The sequence below is a fragment of the Poecilia formosa genome, unplaced genomic scaffold (genome assembly GCF_000485575.1).
Source record: "Poecilia formosa unplaced genomic scaffold, Poecilia_formosa-5.1.2 Scaffold221, whole genome shotgun sequence".
Classification (NCBI taxonomy): domain Eukaryota; kingdom Metazoa; phylum Chordata; class Actinopteri; order Cyprinodontiformes; family Poeciliidae; genus Poecilia; species Poecilia formosa.
The window spans coordinates 865738-891471 of record NW_006800160.1 but is presented as its reverse complement, the minus strand read 5'-3'; the positions used below and the strand labels follow the sequence as shown (position 1 = coordinate 891471).

The 25734-nt window shown below is 42.1% G+C and overlaps 1 protein-coding gene across 1 annotated transcript; it reads right to left on the bottom strand.

Annotated features, from left to right (window-relative positions):
• Positions 1-899: 899 nt before the first annotated feature.
• Positions 900-24621, bottom strand: gabra4 (gamma-aminobutyric acid type A receptor subunit alpha4). Its single transcript, XM_007568397.2, has 9 exons — positions 24137-24621; positions 23901-24019; positions 20558-20625; positions 19465-19685; positions 18569-18651; positions 13569-13712; positions 12888-13040; positions 5145-5401; positions 900-2168 (listed from the first exon to the last, which is right to left on the bottom strand). Exons 1-9 carry the CDS (start codon positions 24223-24225, stop codon positions 1632-1634), a joined length of 1671 nt encoding a protein of 556 aa, XP_007568459.1. The 5' UTR covers positions 24226-24621; the 3' UTR covers positions 900-1631.
• Positions 24622-25734: the final 1113 nt, after the last annotated feature.

Here is a 25734-nt window from a genome sequence, read left to right as displayed (position 1 = left end):
ACACCCCTGATTTATAACATGTTATAAGTTAAATAATCTGCTAGTGGAACGAGAACTCCTATTTCTTGCTGAGAAGTTACTTGTAAGTTAGTTTTGTCTTATTTCAAGTACTACGACATATGCAATAGAAGCTAGACCAAAAATACTTGCTAAGGTTTTGTATTTTTGTAGTTGAGTTCTCTGTTTAGCCTGCTGACTCAATCCAATAAACGGATGGATTCAACTTGATGTGGTCTGCGGTCCTGCTGGATATGAAACTCCCTCCGGTTTCCAAGTTTCTAAGTCAGAATTTTGTTTTAACCTTCCAGTCCTCTGAGGATTTCTTCAGCTTTCCTCAAACCTTCAGCAGCATAACATCTACCGCGTGTTGTAAGGGAACCAACACTGGTGATATAATCCTCACAAAACCTCACCTTGAAAAAACTGAATTATCCTTTCAATGAATGGAAAGCAAGGACACTGCCAAGTGTACGAGCTGCAGGAAAACAACGCGCTGCCGTCTAAGTGACCAACAGCTGCACTTAACATCTGGCTGCCGGCAGCGAGATGAAACCCCATCCAGGTGTCTGGGTTGACGACGCCCTTGAGCGGGTTCAGTAACACCGTTACTGTGTCTCAGAATCTTTCTGTGTCACACAGCAGATGATTTCCAGTGAAATGCATTAAAAACAGCAACATGGCTCCAGAAGAAACAGCAACTTACTTTTTTTGCCCCCACTATGATCTACTAGTAAATGTCTTTCCATTCTCTTGTTTTTGTTTGCTCATGTGGATTTTTTTTTAAACATTTTACATAATCAAAGTATGAATCTTGGCCAGACAGTAAAGAAGCTTAAACCCGACTACTGTAAGCACGTCTCCTCCGCTTCCTTCCTGATTTATCCCCACATTTCATCTTGTTTTTTTTTTCTCTCCGTATTGCTTAATCCATCTTGTGCAACACAGATACTCCACATGGAGGTTCGGCGCAAGAAGCTTTCGCCGCTCACCCATTCGTGACCGGCGCTCCTCTAAGCCTCGGTTTGAGGACTTTCTCATCAAATTTCTTCTTTTTAGCTCGACACTTGTTTTTTCCAGGGAGCATTTAAGACCAACGCGGATCTCTTTGTGCTCTCCGATTGATTTAATCCTTAAATCTACTGGCACAACAGTGCATCAGGTTTGTACATTAAATATAAATCTGTTTAGCCTAATAAATAAATATTTATATATATATACTTTTTTTTTTTTTTTACATTGTGGGAAAGGTTCAGTTCCGATTGATGACATATCCAAGCATCCCGAAAGGTACAGGGTACAAAATAGGAAAAGGACAAATCCCCACGCTTTCTCCAGGCTGAATGGATCACCAGGCGGTTGGAGACCTTTACAATCAGATGAGGCAATGTGAAGTAGAAAGAGGCCAGTGGAGCGCTCCAGTGTGCGCATGTTCTTTCTCACGCCGAGTTCGTTCTAATTATAACAATTTGTTTCCGAGCTTGTGGTCCTTCAGCAAATGCCTCGCAAACGCGTTCTCCGGGGTCCACTGTAGACGGACGAGCACATTGAACTGTCTGGTAAAAACCAGCAGTGTGTTGTTGTTGTATCCACGCCAGAGGAAATCACGATGAACCTCAACGCCAGAGCGAGATTTATCCCCCTTTGGCCACCATTGTGTCTTTCGACAGGTAGACAACCCAGTAGACCATATTGAACGCCCCAAAGGACACCGGGAACAGGATCCGGGCGTATTTGTCAATTTTGCTGGTCCCGCCCATGCCGGCGGCGGTCGGCTGTGAGCACGGCGTCTGCTTCGGCTCCAGCTTGTTGCCCATCATCTGGATGCGCTCCAGCTTGGGCCCAAGCAGGTGCTGCAGAGACGCGGGGCCGGCGTCCCGCCTGCCCGGCGTCCCCGCCATCACGTCTGGGGTGGACGTCGCGGGCCGAGGCGTGCCCTTCACCAGCTGCGCCGAGGACGAGGCCACGCTCAGCAAGCTCTCGGACTTGGGGCTGGAGCGGGAGAGGGTGGAGGAGCTGCCGTTGGCGCCGCCGGCAAGAGCTCTCAGCTGCCTTCCTCTTCCCAGCCCTGAGATGTTGGTGGTGGACTGGGCCCTCGGCTGGCCCGCCGGGTCTTGGTGAGAGACGTAATTCATCCGCTTCCTCAGGGAGCCGTTGGTGTCGGGAACTTGCTGCGAAGGATGAGAGAGAGTCACGTCAGTGGGACATTTTCAAGATGTTCTTCGTTTAGGTGGAGGCGAAATCATGAGGTAAAAACACTCTTAAGAAATACATGACATCTCTTCATTGGTCCAAAACACCCAGAAAAATATAAACAGATGAGAAATCTTGTAATCCTGTAACATAACGTTGTTTCTTTCTCCGTTGTTTACCCTTTGCATGATGCCTATCCCTTAACTCACTTGGACTTGGCTAACCAAAATCACACTTACTCCACCCAAAACACCTTGGCACGCTCTGAAACGCACCTCAACAGGCTTAGTGCAACCTCTGACTTTTTGGCTCCAGTCCTTGGCAGGTGTCTAGAGCACAGGGAACAAACTCCCAGCTCAATCGGAAACTCCATCAAGTGCTAATTTATCTGTTATTCTTTGTGTCTGGTGACATCCTAGGTTTTGACTGGCCGCTATAACACGATTGCTCCACTTGGGGCGCCGCTAACATCTTTTATCATCAAGTGTGTACGTCCCGCTCATACAGCTACCGTGATAATATTTTTATATAAGCTAAAATAAGAACCTACAAAGTGAATGGTTTCTAGAGCATGTGATGCTTTGTGCTTAACCGGCCTGGATTGTTTCAGTGAAAAGTGCATCAGGCAAACATCAGCCTGGTGCTATTGATCAGATTACATTCCCCCCCACCTCTCTCCTCCTCTGACACAGATGGTGGACGAAAGGCGCGTGCATCACAGATGTCACTTAACGAGGATTTCACTCATTTCACACAGGCTTAAGACAGAAAATAAGTAGCGCCTGCATCCGGGTGGTAATGCAGTGTAGCATCAAAGGAGCTTATCCTTCGAGAGTTGATGTTTTTTTTTTTTTCCCCAAGCGGGGAGAGAGTGATGCCGGTACTGAGGCATTTGCAAAAAATAATCCAACCCCCCAACCCCAACTATCCACTCTGAAAATTGAAAGGATCCGATATTATTATTGTGTCCAAAGCATGGCCGGGGATGGCTGCATGTGTGTGTTGGAGTGTAAAAGCCAAAAGCCTGAGAGCCTAAACCCATCAACGACCCCCAGGCCCGTGTGCCGGGCCTCGGACTAACGGGGCCTTCCTTCTCCTCTCTCCCTGTCGAGGAAACCAGCACTAATTCCCCCCGTCGCCCCGGCACAGGAGGCTCTCTGAAACCTATACAGATGTACCAGGGCTCCGTTGCCGTGGCAACCTGCTAATCCACTGAAGTGCCGTTGTCACTGTACCGCATTCAGGCACGATTACGCCACGCTGGAATTTGGACCGGAGGGGGCAACTTAAAGTGTTTAGTGTAAAACAGGCGTACTGTACGCGCTGCCGGGTTGTGTCAGCGTCACCAATCAGCTAACAGTAGATCTATACGGTTTAGTGTTACCGCCGCAGAGAGATTCACACACTGTATACACACACACACACACACGGGGAAATGAGCGCTCTTCTTCTAGCCTCCACAGCTGAATAAACTATAAAAACTGGGTTTTAAGAACACACACACTTGGTGTGTATTCAACATATTCAATATGTGTTGAATCTCTACAGTAGCTCCCAGAACCATGCTCATTGGTTCTGATTCACCTGACATGTCAGCTCCCACGCTGCTCATGCACTCTGCCTCGTAAAAGTAATCACACCCCTTGAACTTAAAGGGCCGGTATCATATGTTTTCCAGTAGCATAGTGCCATTTTACACCACAGCCAAGGAGCTATGTTACCTTCAGTCAAAATGTTGTTCACATCAAATATGACTTAAAACCAATTCAAATTTGTAACTTAACGCCTCTGTCTCTTTAAGAAGCTCCTGCTCTTTCTGAAGCTCTACCTTCAGGAAGTCATCACAACATGGCTCCTCTATTAACCTTTTAGCAACGTTTTTACCAGCGTTTCACTGAGAAGTAGCTCCTATAATGAGCTCAGCTGATGCTCAGTTCCACCAGGTGTTTGCTAATTGCTGCTGGCTAGTCTGAAGGAGCTGAGTGGGGGAGGCCTACTCAGTGAGGCGGAAGCTTCAAAGATTGGAAACTGGAGCTTCACTTTAAGGTGGAGCTAGGTCCACCCTGGCGTTTTTTACAGATGAATGGTTGCCATGGAGATTAAAGGATTTCTCAAACACGCATGAAATAATCTAAGCAACATTCCAGGTCTGTTGTTGATGAGGGAATAACATTATAGCATCATGTAAAGTCAATTATGCATATTAATGCCCCTTTAATCATAAACTTGAACACAAAAATTAGGATTTCAAGTTTGATCAACACAAATTAGCACATACTTGTGGAATGAAATAAAATTTAGCTTGGCCAAAATGAAATCTGAAAGCTGCGGTGTACATTTGTCACCAAATGATACTCCAAAGTAATACCTGATACCGTCAAATAAACTAAACATTGCTGAATAAACTTTAAAATCGATCCATAAACGGCTCCATCCATTGTTACTCCGGTAAACATCGCGCTGCTGTGTGACGACAACGTTCTTCTTCTGCGCATGCAAGTCGCTTTGGGGTTAAAAACCATTATAAACCATTCAACCCCAAGTCTCACTGGGGTCACATTTAATTAGCACAATGAACAACCATACTAAAGCAAAAACTAAAACAAAAAACAAAAAAAACAAAAAAACCTGCTGTGTGAACACAGCCACAGATTCAGAGAAAATGACGTCCTTCTGGAATCAGAACTTGCTCGATTCAGCTGCAAAATCCTCCACACACACGCACGCACGCACGTACACGCACACACAAGGGCAAGGCTAATTATTCTCAAGCACACACTCTTCACGTCAGTCAAGGGTCTAGGCTAAATGCCAGATACGGAGAGCCCATCTGATGGGGTATGCTGCCCGAGAGCCCCTTGAGGTAAAAATGCGATCAGATTATTGAGCCAGTCTGAGAGGTGCAGAGGGAAAATAAGAAAAGAAAAAACAAACACAAACACACACCACCTCACCTGCTGCACTTCTTCTGTGTCCTTCACCTTGACAGGCGTGCTTTGGGGCACTGGGGGACACTTGCCTGGCTTCCTCTTGGCCCTCTCAATCTGTGCGTTGGTGAAATAGTTGACGGCAGCGAACTCGATGAGGGCAGAGAAGACGAAGGCGAAGCAGACGGCAATGAACCAGTCCATGGCAGTTGCGTATGAGACCTTGGGGAGAGAGTGGCGGGCGCTGATGCTGAGTGTTGTCATGGTCAGGACGGTGGTGATGCCTTAAAAAATAAAATGAGTAAAGGAAATTAAACGAGTCACACCAATATCTGCATTTTTTTCCCTAAACAAGCATTTCTTTACCCTAACACTAGAAGGAAATTTGGTACAGAGAACAAACAAGATCGTTAAAACCGAGGATGGCCCTACATTTAGGTCGTATTTTAAGGCAAAGGTGGACTATAGAACTATATAGCAACATTGTCATGAAAACTCTATATAGTACATGATGCGTACATAGTATTGGTACAGCACAACTGAAAACTAGGGGTGCACAGATTGCAGTTTTCTTTAAAATGTCTGTCGATTCCAATTTTGACCGACACCGATTTAAAAAAAAAAAAAAAAAAAAATCAAAAGTCTGTAAATATAGTCAAAATTGCTACTTTGGCGATGGTGATTTTTGTTGGAAGAAAAACATTAAGTAGGTTCCAAATTATAAACGCTACAAACTTTACAAGTTTATGTAATCTCTTAAACATATTTCTAATTTCGTTCATCTTTCTATAATTGGTCATGAAGCTCTAGCTTAAACGTTGCTGTCGTAACATTGCTTCACGGTTGTTTGTGGCGGCGTTACGTTGCAGTTTGAATCCATGCAATGTTTTTTAAAGCTAACACTACCAAACCATTAGATTCATTCAAATGTTTTTCTGTTACAAGGTGAATTTCTGGTAATTTATTTCTGTTTGCTGCTTTCATAATGTCACTGATTACCAGCTGCGACCAAATTTCTTTTTTCTTTTGCATTGTTCATTTTCTTTAAAGCGACCTTTGGAGTTACCCCCTGTATTTAATGTGTTAGTTCGCAGGTCAGTTAGTTGTGAAGATGAGTTTGTAAATTAGATTAATAATCTTACTCCTGTTTTGTTTTTTGTTTAGGTTTTGTGGTTTGTTCTGACCTATTTTCTTCAACTAGCGAAGTGCAGATGTGTTTCCAGTTCGGACTAAAACTTGTCAGATTTTGTCTACTGGGAGGTTAAGATGTCTGAAATCCAAAACGTCAGAAAATAAAATCCACCAAGAAGAAAATTCCTCATCGCCTTCTTTGGTACTTTTGACTGTGCTGCCTCTCAGTTTGTATTCAGGTCCTCTGAACGTGCACATATCTATATAACCTAGACGTCAGGTTCTCACTAAATCCATAAAAACACAAACACACTGAACCCAATTAAATTAATGAAGAAGCACATTGCTTTCAGAGTGTGTGCTGTTCTCTCTCTTTCTGGCTGTGGAAACTGCAGCTTCCCTACAAATGGACTCCCCTCCCCCCCTCCAAAATAACACATTAAAAATTGGAATAAAAAAAAAACAACAAAAAAACAAAAACAACAAGTGTTAAATAGCCCATGCATGCACAGTAATGTTGCTCTCATCTGCATCTTTCATTAACAGACTGCAGAGTGATAATGAACCATTTTGCTCTCTATAATGTGGAACGTGCACAAAAAAGGACTGTAGTGCTTTTCTCAGCATGAAGGGTCTTTTTTCGGTGCTTTTCGGGGACCTAAATGTTAGCAGATCTGAACCATGTGTGCACATCCAGCAGATTGAGGGTAATTTAAGCATTTTAGAGGATGCAGTGACGGCAATATTTAACTGGCAACGCTGGTGAAGCTGCGTAGAAAGACTTGAATTCACCTCAGATTATTCTTAAAACAGATTTAAACTTTAATTAGACACAGCGAGAAAAAGCAGGAGACTGAGGAGGGATGTTTGTGTCTGGTAAACCATTTCTTATTTCTTTGTCTATCTGAACATATGCTTACTATCATTATTCTGTTGAAACGCCATGACAACCATGTTTTTTTTATTATTATTTTACTGCAGAACTGGTAAGCCAGCTGCAGCACACCAAATGCTTTGCTATTTCAAATAAATCACAAAACTGCGAACTATAAAAAGTTTCCAAGGTCGCAGAGTGTCACAGATCCTCCGCCACACTGAACCATAGGAACAAGGCTGTTTTCCATTTCATCCATTTCTTTTACACAAGACCCACCAAAAGTGTTAGTTACTAAAAACACACAGCTTCAGCTCACATTTGGCTAACTCTATATGTTTGTGATGGTAGGACATCACAAGGCTTTTTTATTCTTTCACATCACTCCCAAATATTGGTTTAATGTGAAAATGCTCATATAACGGTTGCTATGGAAACCTTGCAGGACCTGTATGCTCATTGGTGTGTGTTTGAGATTTATTTTTTACCTTTCCAAGTTTATTTGTGTGGCACATTTCAGCAACAAAGCAGTTCAAAGTAATCACCTTAGAAATATAACATAATTATGACACAAGCAATAAACATTACATTTTGTCAAACACACACATCAAATTTGTTGATCAGTATTCGACTTACTATTAATCAAAGGTAACTCTAAACCAGTGGGTTTTTAGCCTTGATCTAAAAGGAACTCGTTGTTTCGGCAGTTTTGCGGTTTTCTGGAGGTTTGTTCCAGATCAGAAGAGCGTAGAATCTGAAATCTGTTTGGTTCTGGGTCCAGCCATCCTGCTCTCTTTGCATAGCAGCAATATAAAAGTAGGTCCACGTCCAGCCCGTGAAGCCGGCCAAAACCGGGAAACTTGGTCCGGTTTTGAATCCAAAGCAGCTCTGACTCAACAAGATGTGGATTCAGTTTGACCTCTGAAGGTCTGACACTGCACCTGGCGACAGGCCACCATGGCAGATCCTCTCTTTTCTGCTTCCCAAAGCAAAAGTTAACTTTTTGTTTTTGTTTTTTTAAAAAGTCACAGGGCAAAATGAAGACGCCTACAGAATCAGACATTGTTCAATAAAGTCAGTCACCGATGACTGGAGGAAACAAACGTCAACAGTCACATTGCATGAACAGAAAAACTACGAGTTCCTCTGTTCTAGATGCAACAACAGTCACAGCTGCTATTCGTAAAGAATGCAGCTAACGATTAGTTTAGTAATCGATTGTTCTATTGATTATTCTGACCATTAATACAGATTATACAGATTTTTTTATTTTACCACTTAAACATTTTTATATAAACTCCCTAATTTTTTAAATAAGGAAATTAACATTATTGCATTTTAGGCTATATTATTGCCTAAAATGCAATAATATGGAATTCCTTTAATGAATATGAACCAGGTGAAGCTAAAACTAGCCAAATTGAGTTTTAGGTTAAACTTATACTTATAAACTAAATGCATATTTTTGCACAGTTTTGGCTTAATTAAGGCTCTGAATATGTTGGGATTTAAATTTACTGATTATTAAATTAGTTGACGATTATTTCAATAATTGATGTGACATGATTAATAGTTCCAGTCCTGGTAAATGGACTGAACTTTTACGGCACTTTCCCAATCATTTTGACCACTCAAAGTGCTTCACACAAGAGTCACATTCACCCATTCACCCTCTCAAACACAATACGCAGATTGGTAGGCAACTTGGGGTTAAGTCTCCTTGTCACATTGACGAAGCTGGAATTGAACCTACAACCTTCCGATCACAAGACGCCTAGGCTACCCACAGAGACACAGTCGCCTCTAACAAAGGAGGAGGTTCGAAAGACCAAAGAGAATATCTCCTAAAATCTTCTGACACATCAACACTGAGGATTACTAAAAGAACACCGTACCGATGGCGGTGGCAGAGAGCATCACGCTCTGGGCTCACTTTTCTGAAGACGATACTAAGGTTTTTGTGAAAATGGCTAAAAGTGTCAACAGTTCCAAACGGCGCTAAGCTAAGAGACAAACTTTCCAGTCTCTGCTAGAAACAATGACGATGAGGGATGGGATTGAATCTTTCTGAATCGCCAACAGTTCGACAAACTAATGGGTTCACGGGCGCTTGGGAAGTTTTGGATCGGACTAGCCAGAGTCCAGAGCTAAATTTGACGAGAGAATTTGTGGGTGGGTGTGCTTCAAAGGGGCAGCAGGCCAGAGACGTCTTCACAGTCTCATAGATTTGGAGCACCTTTGCAGGGTAGAGTGGGTAAAAACCGTCAAACTGAGACACGGCATACTCCATCGACCTTAACCAAAGAAGATTGATTTGCAGAGACTGACGAGCCTTTTTTTTTTAACAACTTCTTCTTCTAATAACTTTAGTTGCTTTTCAGCCGAATTGGACTGAAATAAAGGTCACATTACATGTAGAAACATTTTGAAGCGATTTATATTCTCATCTTTTAAGGTCACAATAACCAGGACTCATCATGAGATACTTCTTCACCTCACCAATGCTACATTACTTCAGATGCGTCTGCAAATCGTGAATCCATCCCTTACTCCACCCTAAACATGACCCCTGACCTTCTCTGCTTCAAAATTAAATGAAGTGAGTCTACCAAACTTGAATTCCTCAGTTTGGAAATCTCCGTTTCCTACTGATTTAAGACTTCTGAGGACTTGGTATCATTTTCCCGACAGTACAAAAAGATCCAATTCACATCCCAGATTGTCATTTGATGCTACTTGCTAATCAGAATCGGTTATTATCATGCTAAGTAACTGAATCATATGTCTAAATCCAAAATGTATTTCCTCCAGTGGGTGAGTCAACCGTGGCTGACAAGGCTAAATACCATAATCGTTAAAGTAAAGGAGCGACAAATGAAAGGCTTTGTGGCGTCTGTGCAGCTCTCTTATATTGACTAGGATTATTTCTGCTAGCATGCAAACTCTGCCTCCAAATGCTATTCTTGTATCAAAAGACCCAACGCCACCAGCTTAAGAGTTGAATAAACCATATCTCTTGTGCTCCATCGTCTTTATCTGAGACTCTTTGCTCCCACAGCGGAAGCAAAGGTGGAAAGTAAAGGGGTGTTTATACGTCACAGAGCCAGAGGACACGTCGACCGAGCCTCATGTTGCCCACACATCATGGATGTTTGTTAGAGAGTCGTCACTGCTCCATTGAGAAGAAAGGCCCCACCGAACGAAAAGACAAGGTCGTGTGTGTAGATCGTCGCTCGTCCTTGGGATTATTAACAAACAGCAATAATGTAATTTGGAGAAAATCCCCTTTGGTCGCAGGAACAGGAACAGGAACGGGACGCTCTTTAAAGACCTTGCGCTCTGTAATGGCACTCCGTCTGTTGCCCAGACGTGACTGCCATATAATTACCTGTCAGTCAAAAGCTGGCGGCTGACATTGACAGGTGACCTGCGGCTAAAGTGAACACGCAGAGAAAATTAGCTCGAAATGTTGCAGGGAGCTTGAAAACTTCAAAAGAGACCCACTGGTTAAGTAAGAGCGCTAATGGAAAATCCCATTTGCTGTGAAAGTGGTGTTCTGTTTGGGTAATTAATTCAGTGTGCAAGATTTACTGCCGGAAATGGCAATTAGCTTAGCTTGTTCTAATGGCTACGGACACAAGTTGTTCAAAACAAATCAACAACAGGGTCTGCACAGCATACGTCAGGGTTTCATCCAGATAAACAAACTGGTTTGACTGGTCACAGTAGATTATCAATACGTCATGAAAGAGACTCAGGTTCATTTGCTGGGTTTGCACTTCGACTAAGGAGACAGAGAAATACATCTTTACAACATGTGGCTAAGGAGGGAGGCTCGCGATTTATGTCAGAAAGGACAGATAAGAACACAACCTGAACGATTAATCATGATGAGTTGATTATTCAAATAGTCGGCAACTAAGTTAGTAATTGATTAATCATTAACCAGAGAGTATAAAAAAAATCATGAATTTTGCACTTAAGATAATAAAAAAAAACTTTGTAAGTATGCGTTACCCAGAACTCTTCAAGAGGCAGTTTTACTTTCACCTGGTTCAAATGATTTAAACAAAATGCCGTCCATCCAAACTGACAGCATGAGTTACTTTGTGAAAAAAAGTGAGAAGATATTTTCAATGTTTAGATATTTAAAGGCGGCTGATAAAAAATGGACACCGTCCTTCATATTTCACCTGTGAAAACGTCTGAGGATCCTTTTTCATCCACATCACAGTTATGTGCAACTTTATGTCAGTCTATCACACAAAATCCCAGTGAAATGCATTGAGGTTTGTGGTTATAACGTGACAAACCGTGAAAAACACAAGAAGCTGCCTCCCGTTTCCCCATCCTGGAAATGGGTCACAGAGGCAGGTAGTTAAACACACTGCAGGTGCAGGGCAGAAGGGGACGGATCTGAACGCCGGCCACCCGTTCATCCCAAACAAACACATGGACACGTTCAAAACACCTAAACCAACAGCAGAAACCTCTCCAACCCCGCTCCCGCCTCAGAGCCTCGGATGACGCAATGTTAGCCGCTGTGATGCTCCGTCATGCCGAACGCTTTGGGGAAAGGAAGCAGAGGCACTGACATATATGTTGACGACTGCAGGAAAGCGGCCCTAATCCCCCCGGGGTTTTATTAAACCACGCAACAACCAAGACACATTTCAACTTAGGGACACAATATCTTTTTACTCAGCAAACAAGCTTGTTATATATATATATTGGTTTCAGCGATGTGTAAGTGTTTCTAAAGGAAAAAGTGACCTCAAGCCGAGTCCTAGAGTGCATTTCTTGGACGACAGCCAAACGTTTACAGATGAATCACGATCGCCGATGCTTTAAGCTGGATGAGACGTCTGCAACCAAACTTGTCTTTGAACAAAACATGGAAATACCATCGACGCAGCAGTTTGAGGTTCAATTCTCCAAACCTTCTGACTCCTGTTGGATGTCTTTCCCCATTTCTCTCACTCTCTCTGCAAATTTGCTTTCTGACTACAAAAAAACTTAAATGAGAATCTGAGAGCAGCTTACGTCAACGAAGAAAACAGAAAGGAACAGTCAATCTGGACGTCATGACCTGACATGTAAAAATACAGCTCTGGAAAAAATTAAGAGAGCTGTTCAAATGATCAGTTTCTCTGATTTTACTCTTTATAGGTAAATGTTTGAGTAAAATGAACTTTGCTCTGTTATTCTATGAACTACTGACAACATGTTTCTGAAATTCCAAGCAAAAATTTGGTATTTATTTGCAGAAAATGAGAAATGGTCAAAATAAGGAAAAAGATGCAGCGCTTCCAGACCTCAAAGAAAACAAATTCAGATTTATTTAGAAGCAACAAAAATGTTTTAACTCAGAGTTCAGAAATCAACATTTGGTGGAATAACCATGAGTTCAGTGCACTTTGACCTCATTTTGCAGATGTGAATTTACTTCAGAGTGTTTTTAAGGTGAACTATGAACATGAGTTCATTCAATTATAGTAACTATAAAAACATTTTTATGATGCCTGACTTCTAAGTGTATTAATTTTAAAATTGATGGACTAAAAACGAGTTCAGCGCACATAAAAAGTCCGATATGCCTATTTCTAAAAGCTGCAGTGTTTTCCGTTACACTCTCATACAAGTATGTTGTCATTCGTTTGTTTATTTTCACTTTTTGTGTGAAACTTTACATCTGTTGCTGCTGCACCTGAATTTTTCCCCTTTGCGGGACAACAGCAGCGGTGGTTAAACGGTGCGCTACGTACCAAAAACGGTCCGCGCCGGGACCGACTCCTTGTTTATCCAGAAGGACACTTGAGAGAGGATCACTGTCATTATGCAGGGGATGTACGTCTGAATCATGAAGTAGCCCATCTTCCGCTTCAAGTGGAAGTAGACAGTCATCACCACATATTCACCTGGATCAACAGAAAACCGATCAGTGAAAGACAGCCGTCGCTCTGCTTCACGCCTCGCTTCGTCTCCCGTCTATTCTCAGTCAAATCTACGCCCGTCACCCGTCCTGCAAAACACAACCCAGGAAAAAAAAAACAAACTGAAATCTGTTTTTGGATCCATCAGTTTTTCGGGTGAACCAGTTGGCCTGTGAAATGACTCAATCCGTGATGTTTACTTCATGAGGCTGCTGCTGTGTGCTAGTCATGCTTCAGCTGACAGACTGTCGTGTTTGTGCAAGTGTCAAGGCTCCAAAAATCCCTCCGATATCGCCGGCGGAGCCGCATTCAGACCATATATATAAACTCAGCGCTGTGTGCTTTTCACTCAGATTTCAAGGGTGAATTTAAGAACTCTTTTTTCTTTTTCTATTTTAATAGATTTCATGCAAAATGACTCGGGGGTGTGGAGGGTTAAAAAAACAACAACATAATGCAGCTACCGTTATAGCAAAAATAAATACAAACGTTGACAGGACCTCTGCGGCTCACCTGTGATTGATTTAATGGTCTCGCTGGAAACCGTCTGGCCGATGAGATCATACTGGACGAGGCTGGAGGACTCGGGAGGGACCTCCACCGAATGCTGAGGCCCTTTGGTCCAAGTGTAGATCATCTCCGTTTTGGGATAGGCATCTGAAGACAGACAGGCGGAACGAATGAGATGTGAAATAAAAGAAAAGTAAATTGAGAGAGAGAGAGAAACTTATAGCTGTCTGCTTTTAAGCCTCTGACACCACAGGTAGACTCTGATTTTATGAGCCTGTGTCAGAGTCCCATCTAAAACCCATTATAAATCTAAAGCAATCTATTTTTCCAAGTATGTATTTATTTTTATCTTGGTCCAACAAAAAAAAAAAAGCTGCATTTTTCTGCTGACATAGAAACAAAAAAGACAGTCAATGTTTCTATAACGAGTTGTGACTGTGCTGAAATAATCCATGAGGCTGGGTTTGAAGTGGAGCAGATTACTGCTGAGTTTTCTTTTTCTTTTCTTTTTTTATTACAAGTGTCACATTTGCTGCTTTTTTCACCTTAATTCCAAACAGTCAAACATTTCTCTGGCATTTCCAAACCGTAGCTTGTTCATACTCTGCGCTTTCTGCCATCTGTGATAAAAAAAACAACAACAAAGAAACTGAGGACATTTCTTTTAAGTGTAATCCTGCTTAATAAAAATCCTAATGAGTCAAAACTGAAATTGCTAGACTGCATTTTATAAAAATCTTTAAATCTGAGTCGGCCACCCTGCAAAAATACAAAATCTTACCAGGTGTTTTTGGTCTAGTTTCTGCTACATCTTAGTACGCTTGAAATAAGACAAAACTAACTTTACAGCAAGACATAGGAGCTTGATCTGAGTCAATAAATCCTTAATATTGGTGAAAAAGTACAATTTCCACGAGTATATTATTTTACTTAGAACATGGCATTTTTTCCATGTTATGAGTGAAATAATGTGCCAGTGGAAATTGTACTTTTTCATCAATATTAAGGATGTATTGACTCAAAACAAGCTTACTTATGAGTTAGTTTGGTCTTCAGAAACTTGCTCTAGAAACCAGACCAAAAGCACTTGGTAGGATTTTGTGTTTTTGCAGCAAATGCCTGACTGGTGACTCTAAAATAAATTCTCACAAGCTCTCTTCACTTTAACATTTGGTTCTCCTCCCTATTAGCCATGTGTAGTCAGTACCAGTCTGCTCTGTGTGCCTTGGACCGTGAGTGAGTCCTCCGTCTTTTGCAAGCGCCAGTTTACAAAGTAAAATTGATCTCAGCAAGACTGAGCCTGAAAAAAAATGCAGATTTCTAAATACACAGACTATCGGTAAAATCAGTTGTATTATCAAACTACATTGTTTGTTTTAGACATCAACTGTATATGTTGTTTAATTTGGTATTGTATGCTTATAAGTAATCATCAATATTTCCTATCAATCTAACTTTAAATTAATTATGCAACATCCACTTAGGGGCCTTCATGTGTGTCTCAATTATTAACTGAAGTGTTTTCCAAGCATTTATTTTTCACTGGAGAGCTCCTTAAAGAGGGGAGGCCACAAAAGGTTATTGCTGAAACTGTTGGTTGTGTCCAAGTACAACAATAGAAAGTTGAGTGGAAGGAAAAGAGGTGCTCAAGCAACAGGGATAAAGCACCTCAACAGTACCACATGATGATCATCTCTGTGCCACGCTGCGCTGATGCAAGAATTCATAAAAGAGGAGCTTAGGTCAAGTACTGAGTGAATATATAGTAAAAATCCATCAGTAGGTCAACATTTCTGTTTTGGGGTCCTGATGAGCCATCAGTCATAATCATCAAAATCCTGGGTCTCTGCAGGTGCCACCAACTCAAATTTAAGGCCTTCTTTTAAAAACCTTTTTTAAGACCAATATGAATTAAATTTAAGACCTGTATCGTGATAGAAATGTACAAAAGAAAATTACATATTTTATATGGTCAGAATGCAAATAACATCATGTGAGTCGGCAACAAAAGTGAGTCGGTGGCAAAGACGTGCGTCTTTCCAGTTAACTGGAGATAAATTTGCACTTTTTGATAGACAAAAAAAGGCTAGTTAGCCAGCTAGCAAGGGTAATTTAGCAGCTAGTTAGCAGAGGGCTTATCTACCTTCCAGTGATTGATGCATAAAAGCTAGCTAGCTGGGTAGCAGGGGTATATTAGCAGCTAGTTAGTGATAGTCTCAACTATCTCCCAACAACAGATGCAAAAACGTTAGCTAGCTGCTAGCTAGCAGGGGTATATTAGCAGCTAGTAACTAGCTGCTAGTTAGTAGTAGAGTCATCTGCCTCGAGTGAAAGGCAGTGAAGATGTCTGTGTGCAACTCCAACGTTTGCCTGAAAGAAAAGTCCTGCGAGAAAAATAAACTAGAATGTATGAGATTAAATAGTTTGTCCACGACAAAATACAATACCTGTGATTAATGTGTTACATTTTAAAACGAGTTTAAAGACATTTTAAGGCCTTAATTTTACATGAATTTTAAGCTTTCTAAGGATGCGTGGACGCCCTGAAATTAACAGAAACACGTGCTTGGAGTAGAGGTTTTAGGCTATTCTACGTTATTCGGATGCACCTGCCTCGGTGCGAATATGGAGGTTTTCTTATTTGCTCTTGTTGAGTTCGTCCTGTCTCGTTTCTCCTCTCTCGCATACGAGCGAGGTTGACCGGTCTGTGCGCGCACAGCTATATAGCAGTTGTCTCTGCCTGCCACTCCCGGTGGGACCCCACATCGGTGGGACACCAACTGTTCTGCCAAATGAAATGACTCTGGTGTGTCATGGAGTGGAACGCCGTGCCTGTGCACGCAAGCCCAGATGGAGAAGCAGAAAAGAAGACGGGGAAGAGAGAGGTACGAAGTGGTGGGGGGGAGGTGGTACAGAGAGAGAGATGTAGGATGATGGAGGGGAAAAAGTGAAGGAGAGGCAGACAGCGAGAAAATGAGCTCACACACAGCGGCTATGGAAAATAGCTGCATAGGTCTGTGCCGTCCCGAGGCGGAGGAAGGGACTCTGACCTTTCCTCTGCTCGGGGCCTCTGCAGATTCACGGTCGCTTCCTCCTTCTCACCGGAGGCAGGCGGCAGCAGAGCGGGATGAGCGGGACGGCGGAGGGAGGAGGAGAGGGGGACGACGAGAACTGAGAAGATGGGAGTACGTCCTCCGCAATGTCACCGCGCCGGGTAATTGACGGCGGGTGTAAAATGCGTCTCCTTTCTCTCGTAATCTTCAAATCGCTGCGCTCGCCTGATAAGGCGGAGCCGCTCCGCGCAAGACGCGTCTTTGTTTCCGTTGTTTCTGCTGACCACGAGGCTCGGCGTAAACACGGATGCTGAGTTAGGGCTTCGTCGCTCGCAACAAAGAATGAAACATGTCGTCATGCGGTTACAGCGCTCGGCCGCCTCGCGTTTGGCTCCGCAGCAAATCCTTTTCAGCACAGAGTCCAAGAAATGAAGTCATGCGACTTTCTCGACTTGAACTTTTCCACGTTTTATCGCTTTAAAGACTTAAATGTTTTTATCAAGGGTGCGTCGGTTGCAGTTTTCTGGCCGATCGCCGATGTTTAAAAAGCCTGACCTCTCCGATTTTGGTCAATACTAATTGGTAGATACAACAAAAAAGTTGCTGAGTTGACAACAGTGGTGTGTTAACTAATTGCTAACTGCGAGGCTAACAGTCAAACTTCTCTCACAGCAGAGCAAAACAGGACAGTGGTCGATTTTTAGACTTTTGCCGAGGTAGGATCAGCGAAAAGGTCAGGTGTAAGTATCGGCAGATCATCGATCTCCCAAAATTAAGGAAATCCGGGCCGATTTATTGGTACAACCCTAATTTTTACCACAGAGACATAATTAATAATTGCAAAATGGAAGGGTAATGATGCATGGTTTTCAAAATATTTCAAACAATTTTTGTAGGTTTGATGTTAGTGTTACATTTGCAGAAATTCTGCAAATGTAATATTTGCAGTCTAGGTTTTGTCTCTAAGTTTGTAGCAAACTTTGAGACAGCTGACAAAATAACTGGGTGAACTATCCTGAGTCCAGAGCTCACTCCCAGACTGACACCTGCCCACTTGCCATGTGTCTTTTGCTCATGTGGCTGCCATTTCTCGCCTCCCCTCCCTTTTAATGTAAAGCACAGAGTCTCCAGAGAAAGAAGACCAGGAGACACTGAACAGAAAATGGAGATGGAAGAAGGCCAACAGAGACGGCAGCCACATTGTCTCAGATGGTTCAAATGCATCAGTAAGCACATCGCAATAAGCAATTAAGCAATTAATCGCATGATATATTAAAATGAGCTGGATCATTTGATTAATATTAGTTAAAATGAGACATCATAATCTGTTTGATGTATGTTTTTTTTAAGTGGTTTTTATTTCCATTTTATTTTTTGTGTTTGGTTGTCGTGTTTCATTTTTGGATAATTAAAATGCCTTCCAGTTGAAGTGTATCAAGTGTTTTTAATAAATTAAAGTTTATTGACCTCTGAGAGGGCGAACTTCCATTATTATGCCATTGCCAATATATTACTTGAAAATAGCTTCAAGACGACAATATTATCGTTTATCGCGATAAATACTGGGACAGTTTATCGACCGGCAAAATGTATCACAACAGGCCAACACATCGATTGTTCTCAGTCAAATATAATATCTTTAGCTCGCCTGACATTTTGTTGTGATTCTGCAGGTTAACATTAAAATACACCCCAAAACGTTGAACAAAACAAATCTGTGAAGCATACGGTGGCTGTAGTAGCAGATAGACTGAGAGACGTGTCTGAAAAAGTCTCTTGGCAGAAACTAAAACCACTATTAAACGTTCATATTTCAGCACAAACCCAGCCAGTGATGATCTGCCTGCTTTCGAAACAGGGTTTGCCATTTCACTGTTGCTGCTCGGTGTTTGGAAGACACATTGCACATTATTTCATCAGGTAAACGCAAATAAGCACCAAAGCACTCACAGCTTCCAAACTTGAGGGGACAGGCGTGCCCGTCCATGGGGAAATCCACCAGCTTCATGGGACACTCGGCGCTAATGGTCAACCTGCAGCAGAGGAACGGTTAAAGTTAGGACCAAGATCAGTTTTACATGTCTGCAGCAGAAAACACGAGATCTAAAAACATAATGGGTTGAATTTCTAAATATATTTGCTACTGTTAATCAGAAACCTTTATTAATTATTATTATTATTATTGTCAGTACATCGAAAGTGAAAACTACACTCCATCATTCCCCTTTAAAAGAAATAGCTTTGGCTTTGGGTTTTGTTTTGGGAAAAAAACATTTAGTCACCCCAGAATGGTTGCCATGGGAGATTCAAAGCTTCCTTAAACATACATGAAAGAATCAACACAACACTCGAGGTACATGAGTGAAACTCTCATTTTTAGGTCCTCTGGATACTGTAAGGCACTTTTGATAGTAGAGAAAAGTTTTTTTGTTTTTTACAGTGTCTGCATGGTGTCTTAAGGGTACACAAATCAAGGAAAGCTTTCAGCTCGTTAATTTCCTATTTTGGCCCATGTGTTGCCGAGTTGAAAAAGGCGACGTTTTGGACTGTGCCAAACGTTTGGCATCTGAACCGCCTCTGAGCAGCTTTCTGCTGTTTACACCGAGAACCTTGGTTGGATTCCACACTAGATCCCTCTTATTACTTTATAGCAAACACAGTCTGTCATCTCGCCTTTTCTAGCAAAACAAAAAAAGGATAAAAAAATGCAGAAATATAGGAATGTACAATATGTGAGGTGTCTGCAACGTAATCGCAAGCCAACGTTTTTGAAAGTTATGAAATGAGATGCAGAGCAGCAGGCTGTTGATAAGATGGAGACACAGTTAAGGCTTTTTTTTTTTTACCTCATGGTGTAAAGGATGGTGCCGTTCTTCATGATGCGGAAGAGCTTGTTGGGCGCAGTAATGTTGTGGGCAACTGACCGCTTGCCGTTCCTGAAAAAAGTGTCCGGTGTCCAGACCTTGGTCACCATCAGGTTGTTAAGTCTCAGTATCTCCACTGGGCCCTCGTACATCAATCTCCGATCAACCCAGGTCTGCCGAAAGAATACGTCCATGGTGTATTCCTAATGGAGGGAAAACCGACATGTTACAAAAACAAGGATGGATTTATCTGGATAAGAATTAGCAGTGTGAATTATTTTGTTTTTTACAAAATATCAAATGCAGTAATGTTCCGGTTGAACAAGTAAATAATGCAGTACAACGACTGCACAACGTTAAGAAAACTTGATGCGTGACAAAATTGGTGAATGTCGCGATAACAGTATTATTTAAGATAAGGGTTGTCAAAATAATAGATTTTTCGATGTTATCTAACAATTCAAAGACGTTCACTTTTGTCAAACTGACCCATTCACATTTTTTCCAAATTGTCACTTCTGTCAAAATTTAAAACCTTCCGTGGATGTTTTAAAATTTGCTAACATGGGTGAGTATACGCAAAACAACTTTAAAAAAAATGAGCGCTCTTTATCCAACAAAGCAAACACAAAAGCTTTGTTAGAGGTACTTTCCCTAAAAGGCAGACAAAAAAACCAAACGCAGAACTGCACTAGCATGTTAATGAAAAGATAATGAAAAAGAAGTACAAAAATCACAAAGAGTCAAGGCAAAAAACACAAACCAAAAATTCATAGAAGGAGCCTAGCAGGCAGACAAGAGGAAGGGAACACAGGTTAGAAGAAGTGAGTAGACGAAAGGAACAGGCGAAGAGTGACTGAGGTTGAGGTGCTTAAGTACTGGGGAGGTTGAATGCTGAACAAAAGACCTGGGCTGTTTAACTAACCGATTACATTTCTTTACCATATACATACTGCATACAGTGATATTGTGTTAACAGTAAATTTGTGATATATGTTGAATCGCAACCTGACAGCACAAAAAGTTGCGTAAAAGTAAGAACAGAGTTCAACATGACAAGAGTTTAGCTACGTACCATTTCAACGTCTGAGACTGGCCCAAAACTCGTCACATAAATGTCAGTCTTCACCTCTGTCACAGGACCTGTCGGGTCAATTAAATACACCACAGAGATCACATTCACTGACATTTTCTCAGAAAGTACAGCTACAGCTCCTCATAATAAAATCTAGGAAATGTGCAGTAACTCATCTCTTCTGGAGCTGTGTAGTACTCTGCATAATGCAATGGAGAAATAGCTTAGAAGATGTAAAAAAAAAAGAAAAAAAAAAACATAATCCTGTTTGATTTTTCTCCCCTTCACTGAATGGATGTGGAGTCCCAGTGTGAAGACGAGCTATAAGCGTGCGCCTGCACGCGGACGTTCCCGTTGACAGGCCGCTTTGCGCAGTAAACCAGTTCTCGCTGCTTCCCAACATGAATATTCAGCAGACATCACGCATGAAAACCAAATCCATACTTTTTACCTCTTGAACCGAGCGTTGTGCATTTGTCCTGAAACGTACAGGGGATTATGTAACTGCCCTCACTCATACGGGGCCGCTCGTTTTAAAGGCAAACCCGTCACACTGTAAGTACGAAGAGCGAGACGCCGTTTCAGCAGGCGTCGCGTTGTGGGTTTACAAAGCAGTGCGTTACATACAATGCTAATCTTGCAATGCGAGTTAGAGAGATGGAGCATAGAAGCACGATGTTGACATGAAGACTTCCTTTGTCCTGAATGGAGGATTTCCTCAGGCTTCATCTGCTTATGAGCGTCTTAAGATCGAACAAATTGATTGTAATTCTTTGGATTTCCTGCTTACTGCATTTTATGCTTTTTTTGTTTGTTTCTTTCTCAACAGTTAATATTTAGGAAGTAAAAGCAGGTTTGCTTAAGCTGTCTTTAAAACTGCAGTATATAACTTTTAATAAAGCTATCGCTATGTTGTGACAGTATGAGACAGAAAGTCAGTGAAAACATTGCTCTCCTCCATATCCTTTCTGATATTTTATAGCCATTTGAAGAAATGCACCACTTCAACCAAAAACAACCAATCAGTGCCAGGAGGAGGCTCTTAGTGCCTCAAATCAATCCTGTGAATGCGCTGCTAAATGTGCTAATGGCACAACTCACTGTTTATCTGGTGACTGTGCTAACGATTCTTATTGCGTTCATGATAGACTATTCTAGCTGCACTGTAGCAGAGAGCAAAGGAGAGAGGTTGTAGGAGCACGATGTTGACATAAAGACTTCCTGTAGGGGGAATTATGATGGTGATTGACAGCGCTAAGTCCCGCCTCCTGTCTCTGATTGGTTGATTCTATTTTGGAGGAAAATAGTACAGTTTTTAGTGTTTTTTAAAAGGTTTTTAAACATCATCAATTAGAATTTATTGAGACAGGGATAAATCAAAAACTTGTCGCGATAAGAAATCTATGATGATAAATGATAAATGATACGATAAATGCCCACCTCTAAACTCAAGTCTTAGTTTAGTGCTGCCTCTGACATTTTGCTCTCTATTTAGTCCCACTCTGCTTCCCATTGCCTCCAATCACCTTTTTCTGTCTCTGCTAAAGAAAAGCATCCCCCGCAGCACAATGCTGCCGCTTCCAAGTTTCACACTGATGTGGAGAGTCGGTTTTCTGCCATGCATCGCGTTTCCGCGTCGATGACTAGCTTATGTGTCGCTATTGAGAAGAGATTTCTTTTTTCCTCCAGAAAAGGCAAGACCTGTGGAGTCCAGAGTAAACGGTTGCCTTGCTGGGCGCAGAGCCACAGTGTTGACATGCACTTGATGGATCTTCAGAGACTTTGAGGGCGGTAAGATCAAATAAAGTGACTAGAATTTGATTTATTTTCTGCTTACTTCACATTTTGGCGTCTTAAACCCTTTTTCTTGTTCGTTCATCCTAAACATTTGCATGGAGCCTTCGGTGAGAACATTCAACAAGTTTTCACTGTTCTGTAAGATTGTTGGTTGGAGAAGAAGTGCAGTTAAGACCTCCTGCTGACCTGCTGACCAAAACAAAGAGCTGCTACAAGTTTTAAACATCAGCACTCCCGTCACGATAGCACATTTTGCTGGGCAATATATTGTTCCCCAGAAGTTATTACGATAAACGATAATATCGCTGTTTTGAGATCATTTTTTCAATATGATGGGATAATAATGCAAGAACACATTATCAAAAATCAATAAGCTTTCACTTCTAACAAACTTGTAACTCTGGAACTGAAGGACATTTTAAATATCCAACATGAACAAACAAATAAAATGAATTATGAAGTCTATGCAAACAAAACTGTCCTTCAAATAAATGGCTAGTTGAGACCAAAGCACCAGACTGAAGACTTTTGTCACTCGGTTTTTGGTATAAAGAGAGAAAAGTGAAGAACTATAAACAATAAATATGAAAATTATTGAACTCATTTTCATTTGCTGTGCGATTAATTGATTCATTGCTTATTATGACAGGCCTACACACCGATAATATGACGAGTATATCAAGAGAAAAACTAATTCTCTATTTTTTCTTTTCTTGTTTAAACAAGGTCTGACGTGTTCCCTAATATTTAGAAGATGTTGCCACAGTATTTTCCTTTGTATTTATATTTGAAATTTTATCCTCATGACCTTTTACCTACAAAGTAAAACTTTTTTTTAAATTTGAAAATATGCCAGCTGTCAGATTTAAATGTAATAAGTTCTGCTGTTTGTGTCTCGGAAAGAGGTTCCTTTAATTTACAGACACACAACAAAACAAATTGTTTATTCTTTCAACTTTCCGCCATCTTTTCCGTACATACTGGCCGCTTCAACACTTCCGACGTTCCCGGTTTGAAATTCCGCTTGTTGTACATTTCCAACCCTGAACTTGGACATTCACGCTGTCCAGTACAACCACCAAACCCGGCAAACTCCCACTGGTTTTCTGAATCTCAACAACCCACTCAACTCTGGTGTGACGTCATTCTGAGCTCTGGCCTCAGAAACAAACTGAATGCAGCACGCCTGAAGGACAAAGCTGGAGATGACACCCTTACTCAGGGGCCGCGGACAACCTTGGGCCGGCCCTGCGCAAAAAATAAAAAGTTCATGTATTTATTTTCTAATGTAGTAATAAAAAAAAAGTTAAGGAGGAGACGCTAAAGCTGGATGATGGAAAATAATTTTGACCTTTTTGGGCTCAAATTGTTTGTCTCCGTAAGGAGAAGATGTTTTAAGCGGTTCTTTGGCAAACAGTGACATCATTTCCATTTTCAGTCTTTTCATTTAAGCCGATAATGTCATTTCCAAAGAGACAACAAAGTGCTGTGAATTGTGCGATGCTTGTTCTGCGGTGCGCAAAAACTGCGCTTCTCCTCTAAATACCTCCGAATCCAGGTCGCAGCCTGTTGTCGTAGCCGTCCAGAAGTCGGTCCAAAATCCGAGTAAAATTCTCCGGGTAAATCCTCTCATCCTTCCTTGTTTGTCCGGAGATTGTTTTCGCACTACGAGAAAAATGAAATAATAATTATTTTTTAAAAAAAATTAAAAATAAAAACTGAACTTTCAGGTGTGAACTGATCCGATCCGTCAGGGGTTTTTTTTTCAGGCACCGCACTCACCAAGTCATCAAACAGAAAAAGTAGACCAGGGTCCGAATGAACGCGGGTCGCGTCGCCGTCACCATCTCCTTCTTCTTTGCGAACAGCATCCTCGCATGCCATACTTCAAGCCTCTTCACATCTCACCGCGCCAAGCCGCCTGAGTCCCGGTAGAAGAGACTGGGGGAAAAGACGCGGCGGTGGCGGCAGCGGTGGGGCGCAGCGCGGCGCAGAGGCGCAGCGGCGCAGGGAGGATGCTGGAAGTTGTGTGAATTTCTCTCTGCGGTCTCTCCGCCACAAGCGCAACACAGTCTCACACACACACATACATACACACGCACGCATTCACGCACACACACTTTCACCCTACAACACCAGGCGGTCACCTCCTGTCCGGATCCTTCCCAGTCTCTCTCACCTTCTTTCTCTCATTCCCTCTCTTCTCTCCATCCCTGCCTGTTTTCTCCTTCCCCTCTCACACATTAAAACCCGGGCACAATTCTCAGAGGGAGTCTCCCCCCCTCCCCACCTCTCATCTTCTGTCTAAGCTCCAGCCTCCCTGACCCTGCTCCCAGGGACGTCTCCAGAAAGTTTAGCCGAATGGGGCGGGGGGGGACCACTGATAAATTTGAGGAGTTATACACCAAAATCGGTGATGGAGCAGAAATCCTATGGAAGATGAAACGTGTGCTTGATATTTTTAAAACAACACAATACTCATTTAGCTCTTGTCGGGAAGCTGTGAATCTCAATTCCACTTTCACACATCAAGAGGCGGATTTATTTTTATTTTTTTATTTGCATATTCTTCTGGACTGAGTCTGCCTATATACCCCAACTTCAGTTGTTGGCTGCCTTAAAGGGGCAGTATTATGTTTTCCATCCACATAGTGCCACTTCATAGCACAATGAATGTCTTACATTCACTTGTTCTGAAAAAGCTGTTTATATGAAATATGACTTAAGAGAAATTTGACTTTATGATTTAGCGTCTTGAAATTGGGCCTCTGTCTCTTTAAGTAGCTCCCGCTCTTTCTGAAGCTACGCCATCAGGAAGTCATCATAACATGGCTCCTCTGTTAACCCTTTAACAACGTTTTTACCAGCGCTGCACTAGGAGGAAATGAGCTCAGTAGTCCCACCAGGTGTTTGCTAATTGCTGCCGGCTAGTCTGAAGGAGCTGAGTGGGGGAGTCGCCTGAGAGGGCTGCTCTGTTGAGGGGAAACTTGGTTGCCATGGAGATCAAATAATTTCTCAAACATGCATGAAAGAATCAAAGAAACGCTCCAGGTATTTTTTTGACACCATGTAAAGCTTGATCAAAATCAAAAAGTTGATTTTGAGTAATACCGCTCCTTTAGGTATTCATTTCTTCTTGACACTCTTCCATACAGTCCACATTTGTGGATGACTAATGGTTGTTCTGTCAGCAGTTTCTCCCACCCGAGTTGTGGATCTCTGCAGCTCCTCCTGAGCCATCAAAGGCCTCTTGGCTGTTTCGTCCAGTAATCAGTGGGTCGCCACTTCGAGCCCCCGCTCCGTCCACCTCCGTTGTGGTGTTCTTGCCTGCTGGTGGTGGTCAGAGGCCCCCGGTGGCGCCGGCCAGCCTCGTCCACTGA